Source organism: Eleginops maclovinus, chromosome 20, assembly GCF_036324505.1.
Source record: "Eleginops maclovinus isolate JMC-PN-2008 ecotype Puerto Natales chromosome 20, JC_Emac_rtc_rv5, whole genome shotgun sequence".
Taxonomy (NCBI): domain Eukaryota; kingdom Metazoa; phylum Chordata; class Actinopteri; order Perciformes; family Eleginopidae; genus Eleginops; species Eleginops maclovinus.
The window spans coordinates 2,247,714-2,266,583 of NC_086368.1; the positions used below are offsets into that span (position 1 = coordinate 2,247,714).

The following is an 18,870-nucleotide window of genomic DNA, read 5'->3' on the forward strand; positions in this document are numbered from 1 at the left end:
GATGAAGAAGAAGTAAGCTAGGTAGCCAATATAAGGCTTAGTCATCTTGCAAAATAGTGAGTCTGTGTTGATGTACGACTGGTTTATAAATGGTTCTTAATGATAAATAAAGTGTTTACAACCTAACTAATAACCTAATTATAAACCCTTTATGAATCCTTTATAAGGTTATCTTATTGTAAAGTGGTACCCACGCTTTTTTACTTGTCTGGCATTAATGCAAATAATGGACAACATACTTGTTACAAATCTTTATCTTGATGTATTTATCACTACAAAGACTTGGACAACTCCCACACTGTTTGTTGTGCCGTTTGGAGTTTGTCTGTGTTTGCTTTATGCCTGCAACAAATGAAAAGAAAAGAAACACACACTGGCACAGCATGAATATGCAACCAGAACTCTAAAACACACAATCATCCCCTGGGACAGACCTTCAGAGACACAGGCCGCTAGGACCAACACTCACTGAAAGTTCATGTTTTTGAAGTCCCAGGTCTGGGGGGGGGGGCTGAGGGGGTGGATGGCTGTCAGTTCACAGATTCAAACATCTCCTCTGTGAGAGACCTTTAGATCAAAATCCTCAGGGCCACACCACCCTCAGGTCTGGATCAGACACATGATTGAATAAATGATCTGGTTTCAGCTTGGAAATGTGACTTGTTTTGGATAATAATAATAACAGATTACATATCGCCTTTCAAGGGACCCAAGGCTGCTTTACATGGCGTAAGGACCGACAAACAAACAAACAAACAAGTAGGGCAATACAAATAATAGAATGTATTGATTGAAGTAATCCTGATGTATTTTAAATAAAGGAGTCTTGCTCTTCTCTGTAGAGGGACTTTATTCGTGTTCATCACTGAGGAATGGATACGGTTTTTAATTATGTTCTTTATAAGTTGTCATTATTATGCTTCAAACATTCTGGTAATGTTCTGGGGATGGTTTGATAGTTATTCAATTGTTTATTTTTCTCTTTTTTTATTCCAATTAGATATTTTAGACAATTAGATGTCTACGGTTGTTATGAAGTGAGTTATGTGCTCACTCCAGTGCTGTATGATGGATGCAGCACTCCCCCACTGTAAATCCCCACAGGAAGTGAGTCCTGCCCGGCACTACACTAACTCCTCTCCTGTTTACTCCTCTGTCTTCCAGTTGGAAGCGTTCTACTCCATCTTCACCACAGAGCAGCAGGACCATGTGAAATCAGTGGAGTATCTGCGCAGCAACTTCAGGCCCATCCAGAGCTTGGACCATCGCCACGTCTTCAAGTCAGCAGTCAAAGACGCCTGGATGCCCGACCTGACGGACAGCAGCAGCGGACCGTATGGCACAGAGGCTTCCAGAGGTAGGGCTCTCACTTCATATGTATGCTTACAACCGTGAATGTCATGAGGATGAAAGCGACACGTCAAACTTCATGTCCCAGAACTCGGATCAGAGCAGCACTAAAACTGGCCAGAATCATTCATTTCATGAGCTATAGTTTTGTTCATATACATTAGTTCATTATAGTTTCATTACTTTTGAAGCAATATTCCAATATTTTCACAAAGTGAGAGTTGCAATGATATGGTTACTACTGTGTATGTTGTTTGGATGAAGAAAGAAATGATGAAAGTCAATAGTTTCGTGATGAAAATGAATGAAATGATACATGAGATACAGAACATATTTTTATCCAAAATTAAATAAATCTACATTTATTTGAAATGTCAAAGTTCGAAAATAAGAAACAAATGCATCAATATAAAAGAAACATATCCTTGTGAGTTTATTCCAGCATGTTATATTACTGTTTTTATGACAATTGTCCATACCTGATTGGTCTATAAGCATGAGAATATGTATAACATCCCTTAACCACCTCATCCAAAGTGCTCTTTCTCCTTCTTTAACCACTGAGCTACAGCTTCATTAGTTTCCCCTCTTTCCGTTCTAAACTGCTCCAATATTCACACATTTCTCTTGCATGGTGACATTTCTTAATGTTAATAAATGAGGGATATTCAGCTCTGCTCATATGAGGACTGTGTGTGTGTGTGTGTGTGTGTGTGTGTGTGTGTGTGTGTGTGTGTGTGTGTGTGTGTGTGTGTGTGTGTGTGTGTGTGTGTGTGTTTGTGTGTGTGTGTGTGTTTGTGTGTGTGTGTGTGTGTTTGTGTGTGTCATTTCACCAGCAAGCTCAGTAACTCCCCTAGCATAAGGCAGTGGGAGGCTCACCAGCCGTCTTCCCACTCCTGCCTCATTACCACTCAAACACTACCACACATTGTGCACAGAGAGTGTGTGTGCGTGTGTGTGTGTGTGTGTGTGTGTGTGTGTGTGTGTGTGTGTGTGTGTGTGTGTGTGTGTGTGTGTGGATATGTGCATGCATCTGTGTGAGTGTGCACGTATTTCTTTGTGTGTTTGTAAGTGTTGGTGTGTGGCCTAGCATCTGTGCTGTGTCAACTGTCCTAGCAGGATTTGTCCATTCCCTTCCTTCATGCACACCTCCATATGGTCGACTAGGAGAGAGGTGCATCACCTAGATGTACACACACACACACACACACACACACAGACACACACACACAGACACACACACACATGTAGTGTATATACTATATGTGTAGTGCTGTCCTGGCACAGTGTGCTGTCTCTTGCAGTTTGTCCTTGAGCGCTGCAGTGGGACATGTTTGCTGTAAGCAGGACCGGTCTGCAGAGGAGGAAGGAAGGCTGAGTAAAAAACAAAGAGGACTAGAGCTGTTAGCACATAGCTGAGGGGCTAGGGATGTTAACCTGTACCTGCATGTATGTGAGTGTTAACAATTGTAAGTGCTGCAATACACAGGCTGTGTTTTTAAATGGAAATCTGGACCAAACCTATACAGCAGCAGCGTAATTGCACCAGTCATTTTCTTTCCAGGCCCCCTCCCTGTGCTAATTTATTCTATTTTACTGAGGCTCAGCCGGAACACCCTCCTCCTGCTTGTGATTGCTTCTCATCAGCAATGATGGTTCATTTACTTTTGTGTCCCAGAGTGACTGGCAGCCTCACATTTAGTCAGGCAGAATGACGGAGAAAAGTATTACAGAGAGGAAGGGTGTTGTTATAACCACAGCCCAGCACTTTGGGAAACATACCTGTCCTGTGTTCTGAAGCAAAAGAGGAACCATGAGTGTAATCTCTGTGTCTCGAGAATAGAGAGGGATGTGTGTTGTGGTTTAGTGCAACAAACTGACTGTAGTAGGAAATTGCTAGCTTAACGAAAACTTTTAAGAAAAAGCTTTAACATATTTAAAATACATCTTTTTAAGATATCATGTTAGCTAATGAACTCTCCCATTTTCCTATTTACCTTCAGTTAAAAGCACCATGCAAAGCCTCAGATCAACCCTTTTAATTTCTGTATAAAATATCATACATTAGGATGTAATAAGACATAATTAACTTCAGTGTCTATAAATAAAAACCTTGAGGACCTGTAACAGTGCCGGCACAGGTTGAATTGATATTTATGTTTTCATCTGACTCTGGATCAGACAGCAAACAGACATTTTCTCAATTGTTATGTATGTTCCTTTTAAAATGTCTCATAATAGTTCAGTCAGAGGTCAGGTCAAAGGTTGAAGTTGCAATGATAGGGTCCAACTGCGATTTAAGACTTCAATCAAGAACAAGCCAAACTCCTCAGCCGACTAAAGCAAGTGAAAGTATTTCCTCCAGCGGGTCAGATGTTTGACCTTTCCTTTCTGCTTTTAGGGAGTTTTTCCGTCTACAATATTCTCTTACCCTTTTTGCAAAGAGATGAAAAGCTTAAAAGCATAAGCAGAGATGACCTGTGCCTCTGCTAAGGTTCCTTAATTATTGACAGTCTGGATTTACTGTATCAGGGAGGAACCGGAACACATTTGTTTACTGCAGAACCTTTATTAAAAAATAGAAATGTAACGTCACCATTTCATTCATTTACTTTTACTGAACAGTCTGGTCAAGTAGCATATGGTTTTATGTCCAGTTATATTCGACCCATACGGTAGATATCTCACACACTGCAGTTAAATCAAATGAAACACCTTTTACCCTGCGTTTAATAATTAGCTGAGGAATTATTAAAAAAACTTGGAAAGTACAGTACCTTAACATATGCTGAATCTGCATCGAGCAGCGGGTTAGCTTAGCTTAGCAAGAGGACAGGAAACAGGAAGAGACTTTGCTCTGCTCGGCCAGAACCGTAATTCTAAAGCTCACTAGTTAACACCTTATTTGTGTAATCTTTACAAAGTGTAAAAATGAAAACACTTAGATTAAGAAGGGGTTATGTGTTGTCACTGCTCCCACCTAAGAAATGTTTGAGTCAAAATATAACCAAAAATAATTCTACGAAAGATTCAGGTACTGTATGAAGCAGCCGGTGAGTAATGCCAGTGTAATAGTGCTTAAATAACAATGTGTCATGCAGGATGGGCTGCTCTGAAACATAACTCAGTGTTAGACCTCCAAATCAGTACTGCAGAGGAATGGACAGTGAATACATTTCTACTTCAAGTAAGCAGCATTTACATTTTTCACATCCTAAAAGAGCTTATTGAAGATACGTATTTTTGTTCTGCTCCCTGACTCTTTTTGTCCTAGTTTGGGCTGTATGTCCTTTATTCAAATGTAGTTACTAGGTGTTGAGACCTGGGGATACCACGTTGTTAGAAGCCAGGAAGACTTTCTTCTTTCCCATTGGCTGCGTTGGATGACTGCCCTGCACAGCGTACATTAGGAGTTACATTTGGAGTTTAGTGTACGGCTTTAGGGCCCCTTAGTGGGAACTGGAGCATTAAAAAAATCTAACAAGTCCCAACTGTCTTAAACTAAGGGATTTGGCTGCTGATGAGCTGCATACGGTCTGGGGAGTAACCAATTACATGTGACACGATTACATATCAGGATACAAAATCAGATACCTGTATTCCTTTACAGTTACATTCAAATAATAAGTAATTAGACGGCTGTTACATTTTTTAAAGGTGGGGATTGCTAGCGGTATTACAATGTTAAAGTACATTTTAAAATAAAGATATACAGTGGGGCAAAAAAGTATTTAGTCAGCCACCAATTGTGCGAGTTCTCCCATTTAAAAAGATGAGAGAGGCCTGTAATTTTTATCATAGGTACACTTCAACTATGAGAGACAGAATGAGAAAAAAAATCCAGGAAATCACATTGTAGGATTTTTAATGAATTAATTGGTAAATTCCTCGGTAAAATAAGTATTTGGTCACCTACAAACAAGCAAGATTTCTGGCTCTCACAGACCTGTAACTTCTTCTTTAAGAGGCTCCTCTGTCCTCCACTCGTTACCTGTATTAATGGCACCTTTTTGAACTCGTTATCAGTATAAAAGACACCTGTCCACAACCTCAAACAGTCATACTCCAAACTCCTCTATGGCCAAGACCAAAGAGCTGTCAAAGGAGACCAGAGACAAAATTGTAGACCTGCACCAGGCTGGGAAAACTGAATCTGCAATAGGTAAGCAGCTTGGTGTGAAGAAATCAACTGTGGGAGCAATTATTAGAAAATGGAAGACATACAAGACCACTGCTAATCTCCCTCGATCTGGGGCTCCACGCAAGATCTCACCCCGTGGGGTCAAAATGATCACAAGAACGGTGAGCAAAAATCCCAGAACCACACGGGGGGACCTAGTGAATGACCTGCAGAGAGCTGGGACCAAAGTAACAGAGGCTACCATCAGTAACACACTACGCCGCCAGGGACTTAAATCCTGCAGTTCCAGACGTGTCCCCCTGCTTAAGCCAGTACATGTCCAGGCCCGTCTGAAGTTTGCTAGAGGGCATTTGGATGATCCAGAAGAGGATTGGGAGAATGTCATATGGTCAGATGAAACCAAAATAGAACTTTTGGTAAAAACTCAACTCGTCGTGTTTGGAGGAGAAAGAATGCAGACTTGCATCCAAAGAACACCATACCTACTGTGAAGCATGGGGGTGGAAACATCATGCTTTGGGGCTGTTTTTCTGCAAAGGGACCAGGACGACTGATCCGTGTAAAGGAAAGAATGAATGAGGCCATGTATCGTGAGATTTTGAGTGAAAACCTCCTTCCATCAGCAAGGGCACTGAAGATGAAGCGTGGCTGGGTCTTTCAGCATGACAATGATCCCAAACACACCGCCAGGGCAACGAAGGAGTGGCTTCGTAAGAAGCATTGCAAGGTCCTGGAGTGGCCTAGCCAGTCTCCAGATCTCAACCCCATAGAAAATCTTTGGAGGGAGTTGAAAGTCTGTGTTGCCCAGCGACAGCCCCAAAACATCACTGCTTTAGAGGAGATCTGCATGGAGGAATGGGCCAAAATACCAGCAACAGTGTGTGAAAACCTTGTGAAGACTTACAGAAAACGTTTGACCTCTGTCATTGCCAACAAACGGTATATAACAAAGTATTGAGATGAACTTTTGTTATTGACCAAATACTTATTTTCCACAATCATTTGAAAATAAATTCTTTAAAAATCCTACAATGTGATTTCCTGGATTTTTTTTTCTCATTCTGTCTCTCATAGTTGAGGTATACCTATGATAAAAATTACAGGCCTCTCTCATCTTTTTAAATGGGAGAACTTGCACAATTGGTGGCTGACTAAATACTTTTTTGCCCCACTGTATATAGGGAGAAGTACTGCCTGAATTTGTTTTTGGGTTTTCATTTAGGCTACTTTCCATTAAATACCATTTATGTAAATGCAGTTGGTGAATACCTGATTTATTATACAAAAATACTTAGTTTGCTTTAAATAAATGTATTAAACTCAAACATTTATCAACTACTGCTCTGTAGTTTGAGAAGATAACGTTTTAATACTGAATATCTTGGTTTCTTTTCCAAGGTCACATTGTTCTATTGTCTCACGCTTTAGTAAAAACAGCTTATTAATATTTATTTTCTCTTGCATTTATTTGCATTGCATTTTACATAATCCAAAGGTAACAGAAAGTCATCAAGTCACATTACTTTATAATGTGATACTCAGGATATGTTACTGATAACATTTTTTTTTACCAGTAACCAATAACTGTAACAGATTACATTTTAAAGTAACCCTTTAAACCGAAAAAAAAATGCTACATTGACTTTAATTAAATGTATTATGTCCACAAATTTCACATAACTGTATTAAGTTAGTTGAAAGCAATGATATTAAGTTGAACCTAATATGTTTTTTTAAAACTTAATATTATTGCTTCGAACTAACCTAATACAGTTATGTGAAATTTGTTGATATAATACGTTTAATGTAAGCCAACGGTTCAGTTCTTTCAGAGCACCTTTTTCATATTCACAACTAATAGCAGCGTAGAGCAGGATTTGGCAGCGGCGTGTTAATTACAGACCCTACTGTTCCGCTGTTCATACTGAGACCTTACCTCACAATCCTTCCAAGAGCAAAGCCCCGCAGACCGAGCCACAATCAAGACCCAGCCATCGATCAACTGTGGTCAACACGCTGCAGGGACAAAGATGTCCTTTCCTCCTCTAAATGGCCCCTCACACACTTTTGACAGAGAGGTAGAGGGGTAGAGAGAGATGTCCTGTGTGGGTCCTACCTGTGTCACACACACCCTCTACACATGTTCTGTTCTGTGTGATTGGGCACTAAAGTCTCCATCACTCACTGCCAACCAGATCTCTCCCGTGTGTGTGTGTGTGTGTGTGTGTGTGTGTGTGTGTGTGTGTGTGTGTGTGTGTGTGTGTGTGTGTGTGTGTGTGTGTGTGTGTGTGTGTGTGTGTGTGTGTGTGTGTGTGATGGCCCGTTTATCTTTGATGAAAGCCGTAAGAGGGTCTCTTAATCACCCTGCTTGACACACAGGGCTACAAGCCCTCTTCAGTGGTGTTTGTTACACACAGGGAACAATTCTGCAAAAGTGTTGTGCATGTAGAAAGGCACACACACACACACACACACACACACACACACACACACACACGCACATACACCCCCGGTTGATGTAACCTGTTAAATAAGTTTTCCCAGTATAGAGGTCATTCACTGTTTGACTTCCAAATGATGATCTGCATGTGTGTGTTCTACTTTGTGAAGGTGTGTGGTTTTGTGTGTGTGTGTGACTAATGGCTTTAGTAATGCTAAGCCACATGGGGCTTGACTGCAGGTTATGAATAGAAAAACTCCACTGCAGCTCTTTATGAGCAAGCTAATCAATTTGGTTCCAGCAGGCACGTGAGCCCTATTCTCAATCAGCCCATGTTCATCATCAAATTACCTTTTTCATTTGCATAATATGATAGAGTGTTTGGAATAATCATTATGTGCATTGTTCAATGGTAATATGCTGCTCCCTCTGTACTCACAGTGCGTAGTGCAAAGGACTGCTGTTCAAAACACACGCTGTCCCAAGTATGAGGACATACTTCACCACCATTATCTCATGGTTAGACGTGTCCATCGGTCTCTATTAACCTTTTGCTGTTACAAACTCCTGTCCTGTTTGAAAGCTGGCCACTACATTTTGGAACATGCAGGGGATTTGCTCCCATCGCCACAAAGCACTCTTGAGGTCCAACACTGATGTGAGGTAATAAGGCCTGGCTGACAGTCTGCCTTCCAGAACATCCTAACAGTGCTGGGTGGTGCTCTGCAGACCAGTCCAGTTCTTCTTCAACAGACCGGGAACATTTCTGTTGAAAGAAAGGGGCATTGTTGTATCCAGCAGGAACCGAGAGCAGCATGCCTTTGAGGCTTACACCAGCTGTTACAGGAGTGCCGAGATCAGAAAGTGGATCAAATGTGACCAGACACGTTGCAAAGAAGTCACGCAACATTAACCAGGCACGTGTGTGACATGATATTTATTACTCACCATACTTTGAATGAACACCTGTTTGCCAGCATTTTGGCATTAGCTGTTTTGAACAGTTATGTCACTTGTTTGTTCTGTGTAATCACACTCAAGCTGTCATATCAGACTATCAGAAGATAGATCAGTGTAAAAAATATCTCATCCATCAATACGATGGTACAATTATGGCACAATGAGAGCATCAAATAGCTGTGGCGTTATAATGTGTGATCACATACTTCAAAATGCATTTTGTATATATATTTATATAACAATGTGAGGTGAAATTACCTTTACTTTTAAAGTTCACTATTGTAAACATAGTATGTATTACTTAAACATGTGACTATATCACATAAATCCATTTCTCTTACCAGACTATTGTAATTAGCCTATTTTACTGATTCTAGTACTTCTTAGTTGTTTATTTTTTTAATAATTGAGTCACAATCAGTAAACTGCACAAAAAACGTCTCGTCGTGTCACATTACAAATCCAGGGATTACTCAGTTGAAATTGCTACAAGGCTTTTATTGTGAAACATCTGCAGAGACGTTTTACTGACAGTAGTTTAACAGCACCTGCAAAATGGAAACAAAGCTGGAAATGCCTAGTGAATGGAAACAGGATCTCTCCAAATGAAGATAAATACAGAGAAGCAGAAGTCTGAGTTTGATCTGACTTATTGTTATCACAATGAAGGGAGTCTTCAGAATGTATTGAGGACATGTAGGAACCAGATACACGTCCAAGCATTCATTGAGCATGAACAGCATCCACAACAAATACAATGAAAGTCAGAAAACATAAGAAAAGCCAACCGTCTCATTTAAACCTTTTCCAAACAATGGTACGATTGGTTTTTCAAGAAAAAACAGTAATCCTTTGAAATCGAAGATCAAATGAGCAGAACTCTCTCTGGTCCAACAGAGACACCTGGTGGTCAGCAGCAGCTGGTGCGGGGCTGCTTCCAGCACAATGTGCGGATGGTTGGTGTGTGAGAGTGTGTGGTGTGAAAGTCATGATAAAACACACAATGTTTATATGCTGCCTTCATATCTACCGCCGCCAGATATCTGAAGACGGAGCATTTTGAATGCATGTTGCCTGAAGGTGGATATATATGAAATAATGCATTATTGGATCCTTTAGACAAAGAGTGTGTGTGTGTGTGTGTGTGTGTGTGTGTGTGTGTGTGTGTGTGTGTGTGTGTGTGTGTGTGTGTGTGTGTGTGTGTGTGTGTGTGTGTGTGTGTGTGTGTGTGTGTGTGTGGGTCTTTCACAAAGTATTAACCACACTAAAAACACTGAAACGTTGACTTTAATTAAATGTATTCTGTCAACAAATGTCACATAACTGTATTAGGTCAGTTGAAAGCAATAATATTAAGTTTAAATCGAAAAAATATTTGGTTCAACTTCATATTATTGCTTTCAACTGACCTAATACAGTTATGTGACATTTGTTGACAGAATACATTTAATTAAAGTCAACATTTCAGTGTTTTCAGAGCAGGATCCTGGGAGTGTTTCCCTTTATTAGCCGCTCTTGTAAACGAGGTTAATGTAAGATGTGCTGCTGTACTCTGTCTTTAATCTATCCCCCCCCCCTTCTCTTCTTTCTTTCTCTGGGTCCCGCCTCGCTCCTCCCAGCATGCAGCAGCGCTCCCAACAACATGAAGGTGCAGCACGTGAACGTCAGTGCTCTGGTGGTGCGCTGGGCCCGTCCAGAGGTCACCTACCACCCCCCCATCCTCCACTTCCTGGTGTCCTACAGCTGGACCACCCACGACGACAGCTACGAGGAAACGCACCTCACCGACGCCAAACACAAACTGGTAAGAGTGGGAGGGGCTGGAGCTCGCAGTGGGGGTTTATAATGGATCTGATTATTCCCAAACGAGTGCAGAACCAGACACAGTAGATCCCATCAGTAGGGATGAGGAGGGTCGGACGCAGCGGGGACATTAATGCTCACACTGCTGGACCGCAGTGATAACAAAGACAACAAGACTGTAAACACGTCTTGTTAAGTATTTACTGGTTACATTATTGTTGCTTAGCAAAGTACTGAACGTCTCGTTAAATGGACTTGTGCTGCATTCAGGTGCTGAGAGGCTCTGAAATGCAACAAATACTTATATATCAGCAGTGTTGGGTGTAACGCGTTGCAAAAGTGACAGTAATGTATTACTTTTTGCTGTAACGCAGTAATATAATGCATTACTTCTGAAATTTGGGTAATATAATACCTGTTACAATTATCAGTAACGCAGTTACAACAGATTTGCAAATTTCCCCTCTGTGGAACTATTAAAGGTATTCTGATTCTGACATTTTAACCCGAAATGTTGTGTTTTCTTTCTAAGAAATCACAAACATCGCGAGACATTCCCACACCAGAGAAATAATTGTGCAGGTAGAATACTAACTCAGTAAGCCTGTTTACTATTGGTTAAGAGAGCTGCAGAAACAAATTGGAGAGCTGCAGGCTCACAATGCAGAGCTGCAGGCTCAGAGAAAAGAAATGAAACAGACAGGAGTGCTCGCAGGCCGAAGCAACAGAAGGTAACTTTCTCTGGTCTGCCTCTTGAACCCCGAGAAGTTCAGAGACTCGTGGCAGAGTGTTGAAGATATGCAGCCTCTGTCCTCTGTGGAGTCGCCGGCTTTTAGAAAGCTTGTCAGCCAAATCCCCGTTAACACACCAATGACCAGGTGAGCTAACGTTGAATAGAGACTCGTTGATATACAGCAGGTCACAGGGCCGTGCAGAGGCTCCACTAACATGTTATTAATAACACACAGAGACGTCATGTTACCGGTATCACATATTATTCAGCCCACTTAAACGGAGCGTGAGTTTAATATCTAGCTCTTTTCCTAATGTTCAGCATGTACTGATAGATAGCTTTAATTAATGAGCTGCAATAAACTACATTTCAGCATTTAAAGCCATACTTTAGAGCTTATTTTGGTGAAAGTAACTCAAAGTAACACAAAGTAGTGTAACGCATTACAGTTCAGAGACAGTAATAATGTAATGTAACTTATTACTTTAAAAAGACAGCAATAAGTCATATGTACTGTATTACATTTTGGAAGTAACTTGCCCAACACTGTATATCAGTTTGCTGCTTTAGAATTTCGTGTTGATCTTCTAAAATGTGTCTGTAAAATGCCTACTGACAAGTTGATCAAATCAAATAAAACGATGGTGATAAAGTAAAACACAGGACAGGAAGATTCATCAATATGATCAGAATCACCCTGTGTCCATGTGCTTATTTATTCTCACTACTTTCCAGCATTTAGTAAAAGATTGGATGTGTTCAGGTCAGCTGCTAATGGGTTAAGAATGAGTAAGGGTTATCTTTAAGGATTCAGTGATCGAATGATGTTTCTGAAAAAAAAGAATACACTGTATTTTAAGAAAGGTAATGAATTTGTCTCTCTACATTTTGGCAAACATATCAAGCAAACGTATCAAAACACATTTTATTAAATGGTGAAATCCAATACATTATTAAAACAACAACTTATGCATTTAAAAGCACATGACCACCTAAATAAATAAAAAAATATTACAAATAATAATAAGAAGAAGTAATGTACAATGCCATGTCTTTATGCTGCTGCAACGCAAAACAAATCCAAATTGGGATCAATAAAGTACTTATCAATCTATCTATCCATCCATCCATCTATATTTCATATCCATTAGGATACTGTTATACATAACATATTATGTGCAAGCAGCAGAATTCCTTAAGATTAAATATGTGTGCATATACAGTTTAATGAGCCCAATGCTTTAAACGTTCTTTGAATTGAATTAAAACACACTCATATCTCGTCTCACTGCACACACACAGACACACACACAATCAGGAACATATTTTCAGTCTTCCTCTGATGTTCTTTCTTGGCCTGGTTTCGTGAGAGAAAGCTCTGTTCAGACTCTTTCTGCAGCCATGTTTGTACTGCCATATATTCCACAGAGATACAGCAGAACAAAGCATCCTTTCAGCTCTTCCTCACACGCCTCAGATTCCATGTCCACCACTGTGTGCCTCATCACTGCTGTATTTCAGGCCGGTGAGGAATTCCACGTGTGAAGTTAGTTTCAGTGTATTTCGACTTCCAGCTATGATAGTCCATGGCCTCCTACGCTGCAGTCCGTCAGCAGCTCTAGCTTTAGCTGCATACAGTCATGAACGAATCGTGCATAATGAATGTCTATATGCTGGATACTGTAGTTTTATGGTGCGCCAGCGGACGTGATACGTGCGTCTGCTGTGGGGAACTACAGTTCTCTGTACAGGACTACTGAAAGACTCCAGAGACTCTGCACCGTGCTCTGATGGTGTTGTTTTATGCTTTATGAACGAGGAAAACAGAGAGACATATGTTCTTCATTACCGAGGTTGGAATTGAAATAAAAACAAAGCGAAACTTATGATTGTCAACCCCCCCCCCCCTCCAGTCCACAGGTATTAATCGACATGAATCCCAATAAGTATGATTATATGAAAATATTAAAAAATAAATACAAATGTATTTATTATAACCTTGTTATGCCTTAACCTATCACTGTGTATCAGCATTAAAAACCCCACACAACTGAGTAAACACTGAAATGTGGACTTTATTTGATCATTTCAGTACAAAAGTAACATTCATATTTCTCCTTTTGATTAATATAGAGCTGAACGTTCAAAACAAAGCACTTTAGCAGGTTACGGTATAAGTTTTAAATCGCTTAATAAGCACCGTAACTTTCATGATACTTATTTCTCTGTCACGATCTGCTGTTTCCGTGAACGGCCGAATGCTGTGTCAAGGTAAATGTTGCGGCCGCAAGGCATTGTGGGACAGCATTTTCTGCTTTCCTTTGTAAAGGAAGGTCCAGTGTTTCCTAAGCTAAAGGAGGTTATAAAGGAAGTTTCGGAGCACCTTTCCTATCATCTAGAGAATTCAAACAGCTCTTATCATGGCTGCCACTGAGGGACTTCCGGGTCATTTCACTCCGTTAGGAACCTTTGTTTTTTTTAATGATACCAGGCTGCAATTATTCAAATCTCACAGAATTAAATATTATTCAATTGAGAAACTGCTGAGAGATAAATAATTAAACTTGACAAAAAAATTGTGTACCTTATCCAGACAATAGAACACTGATTTGAAGCCTTGCACACAATGTTTTCATACATCCATTAATAGTTTGGCAAAATCACTCAACTGACTTTCAGTTGTACAGTTTGTACAATCATGTTGATCAACCCTAGCTTTAGTAATGGTTAAGGCTACAGAGATACCTCTTTAGAACAAACACTGCACCAAATCTGAGTTTAACATCGAGACCCCCCCCCCCCTTCTGTTTCTTCTTCACCACAAGGACTGCCAAGACAAAGATGCCCACTCAATTTGGCTGATTACACTTACATTTGATTTTATCTCGGCATCATTTTTTGGAGTCATATTGCAAAGAACATTGTGGATTTTGTCTATTATCTCTCACGGTTCCGTCTCTTGAAGAAGTAAGCGCTTGATGGCGACTACAGTATAAACAGGAGGAACACAAATATATTTTTTCTGAAGGTAATTAGCTACTGCTACTAACTGCTTGCTGTTTGACCCTTTGGTCCTCTTTTGCTGCATTTTCCCTTCCTTTTCTTCCTTCCTCTCTGCTTTACTCCCTCTCATGCCCCCTTCTTTCCTTTCTTTCCTCCACATCCCCTCCCTGCTGATGCATTGCGAGATGAAAACACACACCACCCACTGCCCCGTCCTTCAGCCATATGTTATTTCACTCAAACAGATTTACTTGATTAATGGACTATGTTTTAACATTATCACTGCGATGCGCCGCAAATTTGATCATATTTTAATCATCTACATTTCCACGTATACCAATATCACTGTCCTCATTAGATTCTGATTAAACAGGGAACCGCTTCGAACAGAGTCAGACATATTGTAAATAATGACACGCATTGTGTGTGTGTGTGTGTGTGTGTGATTTCATAAATAGCTAGGATTATACATCATCAACAATATGACTGCGAGGGCCTTGCTAAACCTAATTACTTGTTTTGGGACCAAACAGTTTGGACATTAAATCAGCCGTGATTGCATCATTGAAAATATGTGTTGTTTTTTCTTTACAAAGGCACAGCTCGGGCTAAACAAAACTTCTTATGAGAAACTATGTCTGCAGAGGTTTTAATAAAGTAGTTATTCAGTTGACTTGGGACCACACACACACATGCCACACACACACGCACACACACACACACACACACACACACACACACACACACACACACACACACACACACACACACACACACACACACACACACACACACACACACACACACACACACAAAACAAGCAATATCCTCCATCAATTCCATTACAAATGGTGTCATCAGGAGCCAGAATGAACCATGAGAGCGGCTGCAGCAGACAGGAGCTTTCATTCCCTTACATTGTGGTCTGCTGCTCGGCCAGCAGAATACTAATGCTGAGCTGGAGGGGGGGCACGGCTTCCAGCCTGTGCAAAAAGCATGACCTTGGGCCAGCGACTCTGTGTGAAAATGGGAACGGCTGCTGAAAAAGGGATGAGAGTGCCCCCTGGCTGTTGAAGCAGCCTGGATCCTGGAGGGAGAGGAGAGGAGGGAAGGGTTTTATCCTCCCATCATTAACTCAAGAGACTGCCCCTCTCCGTGAAATCTACTCCAACTCGCCACAATCCCTGCCCTTCCTCACATTGCCCCCCCCCCTTCCCACATCTTTTCCTTTCTTCCTGTCAGCCCTTTGATTTTGCTCTTATTCCTCATATTCTCCCTTGACGGCTTTATCTAGGTCACAACAGGGACTTTCATGCCTTTAGGACCCCCAAATCCCACCCGTCCCCCGTGTCAGAGAGACTACCACGGTTATGAAACACTGATCATCAGGACTGGAGTAAACGCTGTAGAGTAGAAAAGGGAAGACTCATCTCTGACATAACCTCCAAGGAAACGGAGTGTATCTCAAGTGCTGGAAGGGAAGTTTGGAGATTTTGAAGTGAGGTATTATCCATACTGAGAGTAATATCTGCAGAACATGACAGTTTGGAGAAGCAAACAGGACTGCCAGCACAAAAGCAGAGCAATACACTGTGGTCAGGGTGCAGCGAAATGTGTTTTAGTCAACTAAAATGATTGCCTACCTTATACAGACTAACAGTGTACGCTATATTAAGATATGAAATGTTTTTGTTGCTTTACCTCGCCTTGCTATTCTACACTGTGCCACTTGTGATGTTTTATTTTTGGAGGGCCTGTCTCTCAGATGGTTCTCATCAGGGCTGCTTCTCCTGTCCAGAGTGGTACACAACCAACCTCTATCCCTTTGAACATTAAGGTGTGCATATATAGTTTTCACACGCAACTAACACTCAGTTTGGAGCTTTTTTAATATGTAGTTTGTGCTTTATAATTCATGAAATATGGTGATCAAACATTAGAAACAGTTTTTGGTAGAATACAAACAAACTAAATAGTACAACAAACTAAAATCACTATAGAATTAACCTATCCTAACAGTATTATTTTATACCTCCTATCTTCTTTGAGATTTAGCTATTTAGGCTCATGGGTATACTTTAGTTTTCATTTTGTAGGTTTTTAAATATAAAACAAAGTATCAGAAAATAGATGGTGTGTCACGGTGATAGTTATTACAAATTCAAAAACAATTCATCTGATAGGCGACATTTCACTCAGAAACACAAAGCTCAGTCAGGAGGTCACCATCAGTAGGATTTATCCTCAGACAGCTATGAATGTCTGCTCAAAACTTCCTGATATAAATCAATGGAGAGAAATTTCAGCTCGAACCAAAGTGAAAGGACATCCATGGCAAAATGTGGTCAGACAGAACAACTTCTATTACATTCATAACAATTCCTCTTCCTAAACACACTTCATTGCCTATATTCTATAGCCCACAACTCTTATGATCTTTTTCTAGCAAATATAAGGTATTTATTTTAATTTCTTTACATAAGAATGTTTGGTTATTGTACATGTGTAATATTTCTGTAAGGGAGAGACTGATGTGATTCCATGTGGGCGTTCTGCTGGTTTGTCAGCTGCAGTTGATGCCACAGAGATGTGTTCCTGATACCTCTTTACTCACCCTGTGCCACCCGTCTGTGTGAGAGCAGCAGTCAGCGTGAGTTCTCCTTAGCGGTAGTGTAAACCCCCGACTTTTTGTGAAAGATATCAGTTGCATGTCAGATTTTCTGCACAGTCCCATGGTGCATTTATGGAAATGATATCTGCTTCCCCCTGAATACATGACTACATTGTGAATAAAAAAGTAAGAACAACTCAAAATGTCAAGGCAACTGTCTGCAATAGATTTTTTGAGCTTTGAGGGCCAACTAAAATGTAAAATGTTTAAGTTTTAAGGAAAACTGCCAACATTTGAGCCAACGAGTAATCTTATGGAAGAGATAACTGTTTCATAAGTTAATGTGACTCACATTTTTGAGTTGTACATACTGAGAATTCCAATAAGTAGAAGTCGTGCCAGCTCAACATTTTTGGTTCAGAAGTTGTTTCTTTTATATGTTTAATAACTTCTCATTTTAAGTTGTTCAGTGTAATAGAAATGATTACCAAATCAGTCAGAAAGTTTATTTTAACATAGACTGTTTCAATACAGAAGATTATAGCTAATCTCTAGGATTGGAGCCCGCACTGGAGAATTGTCTTTACTCTGTGGAGTTTATCTTCGTGCTGGGTTGAATTAGTAGTTCACAAACTGCGTGTTATAGCTGAGCTCCATACCGTTCTCACATATGGTGCAGCATGGTTGTATACATATCTGACCATTTTAACACTTCATGAAGATTATAAACTGATAAAGACTTCATGAAGATTGTAAACTGATATTGCATGATTATTTATCCGTGTTTTGATGTTTTTATGCATAAAATAAACAGATCAAATCTTGCAATGCATCAGGGGGTGAATAATTAGTGCCTGTCGACCAATCACAGACTTTTGCTGAAGCATTGACAGAATTCATTCGAAGGAGCGCAGTTTGAAGACAGAAAGAAAAAAATACATATTGTTCAAAAATGGCACAAAAGTTCAGATACAATGGAGAAAAAGGCCCTACAACTACCATGTGAGGTTAATATGATAAATAACCAAGAGAGAGTTGATCCATTTACAAATAAGTGAATACAATTCATTTTCAGTTAAAAAAAATATGTAAACTCTGCGCAGTAAAACACTCAACAGTCACAACAGGTTGAGAGATGAGCCTGTTAAAATCATTTAGATTTGGAATTGTAATTCAAGTCGATGTTCACTCCTTTGTAGATCACCTCAGCTGCTAGTGTCTGGTTATAGAGTGTCCAGAAACTTATGGTAAAAGCAAAAGGTTTTAACTGATTCAAAAGACTGTGATGGCTTTATGTTCTGATAGTGGGAAAATAGTATTTGATTCATTTTTTAAATTCAGCCAATTCAGTGAATTTGTGAAGAGAACATATTGCTCTGTACTTCAGTGTCTCTTTAACATTGAAAGTTAAGCAGAGAGTTCTTCGATTCTTCGAAGCTGAACTAATGTGTTGTTTAGTGTTTTCTCTTTGGTCACCTTGGGGCTAAACTCCACAACAAACTGAAATGTTATTGGCATTATAAAGTTCATTAGCAGACACATAGCAACATTAGCATTAGCTTGGGGTTACACACTTAGCCACCTCATACATCTAAGTCCAATATTTACTGACAGAACCAAAACAACAGGCTTTAAGATGTTAAAATGTTCTGGAGATGCTGAGGGGAACTGTGATGTTCATGATGATTACCTGAAGGTCCCTACACGCAACATCTTTCACATTACAACACACAGTAATTGGATCCATTGCTCATAAAATACTTCAATGAGGGGAACATTATCTTTAGGGATGTTTTCTACTCCAATGGTGGAGTTGAACTAATGAATGT

The 18,870-nt window shown here is 40.1% G+C and overlaps 1 protein-coding gene across 1 annotated transcript in view; it reads left to right on the forward strand.

Moving 5' to 3' along the window:
• Positions 1–18,870, forward strand: part of LOC134883277 (receptor-type tyrosine-protein phosphatase gamma-like) — a 407,948-nt gene that overhangs the window by 347,019 nt on the left and 42,059 nt on the right. Inside the window, exons 8-9 of the mRNA XM_063911578.1 lie at positions 1,165–1,357; positions 10,511–10,695. Coding sequence (XP_063767648.1) covers positions 1,165–1,357; positions 10,511–10,695 — 378 coding nt within the window. The remainder of the gene's footprint in view (positions 1–1,164; positions 1,358–10,510; positions 10,696–18,870) is intronic.